Genomic DNA, 931 nt, shown 5'->3' on the forward strand with positions numbered 1-931 from the left:
AAAATATATTGTATATATATTGCATAATATATATATAATATTGTATATATATATATATATATATATATCCTGAAACAACAAAGTGTTACAGTTTCTTAGACAGCTTGCCAAGGTTAAGCTCTCCGAATTATGTACCAACAGAGCAGGACTTATTACGGACGAGAATTAAAACAACGGGAATAACGGAAGTATATTTCGAGCTCAAAGGACTTACATTCAGGTAAATATTTCATTAGCTTTTCACAACTAAATCACATGGGAAGCTTGAACAATGAATGAATGTTACAAAAATGATTTAATCGCATGCGTTATTAGTAAAGGCATGTTTAGGAGCTCAAGTGACGAAGTGCAGTGGTTTCTAATGTTCACTTGTACCACTATATTATGATTCGGGTGCAGCACTGTTGTAAAGTAATCAAATTATTGGCAGATAGTTGAGGAAGTGTTTAATAAGTCAAGGAAAGATGTACAAGAAAATAACAGTAAGAAAGGTGGCTACAGCGGATGAGGATGTATTTCCAGATGATGATTATGGTACGATCCCTGAATGCTCTCTGAATAGAGTTAATAAAGGCTGGAGAAGCCCTCAGCAAGAAGCATCTGCTCTCTGTACTCAGCAATTTACTACCATTTATTTTGAGTGCACGGATGAGTGCACTTCAACTGTTGGACTGCATTAGATTTCTACTGATGTATAATATGCGTTAGTCACCACTAGTATTCCTTTTCCTACTGATTATTTCGCAGTAGCCCTTTATATCCCAAACAATATTTGCATTACACGTCCCAATATTGGGGCATAAATGCAAATAAAGATTTAATGAAATGAAATGAAATCCATTTTAAAACATTTCATTGTGATACAAGGCTGATAACAAAATTGAGCTAAAAACCCCAGAAATTTCAAGCACATCAATAGGGTGCCGCCATT

At 34.7% G+C, this 931-nt stretch overlaps 1 protein-coding gene across 1 annotated transcript in view; it reads left to right on the plus strand.

Moving 5' to 3' along the window:
* LOAG_17610 (guanine nucleotide-binding protein alpha-7 subunit) overlaps window positions 1–931 on the plus strand; it is a gene marked incomplete at its 5' end in the record, with an annotated part of 6,618 nt that overhangs the window by 3,388 nt on the left and 2,299 nt on the right. Inside the window, one exon of the mRNA XM_020450269.1 lies at window positions 92–220. Within this exon, the coding sequence (XP_020306076.1) occupies window positions 92–220 (129 nt within the window). The remainder of the gene's footprint in view (window positions 1–91; window positions 221–931) is intronic.

The sequence above is a fragment of the Loa loa genome (genome assembly GCF_000183805.2).
Source record: "Loa loa unplaced genomic scaffold supercont3.102, whole genome shotgun sequence".
NCBI lineage: Eukaryota > Metazoa > Nematoda > Chromadorea > Rhabditida > Onchocercidae > Loa > Loa loa.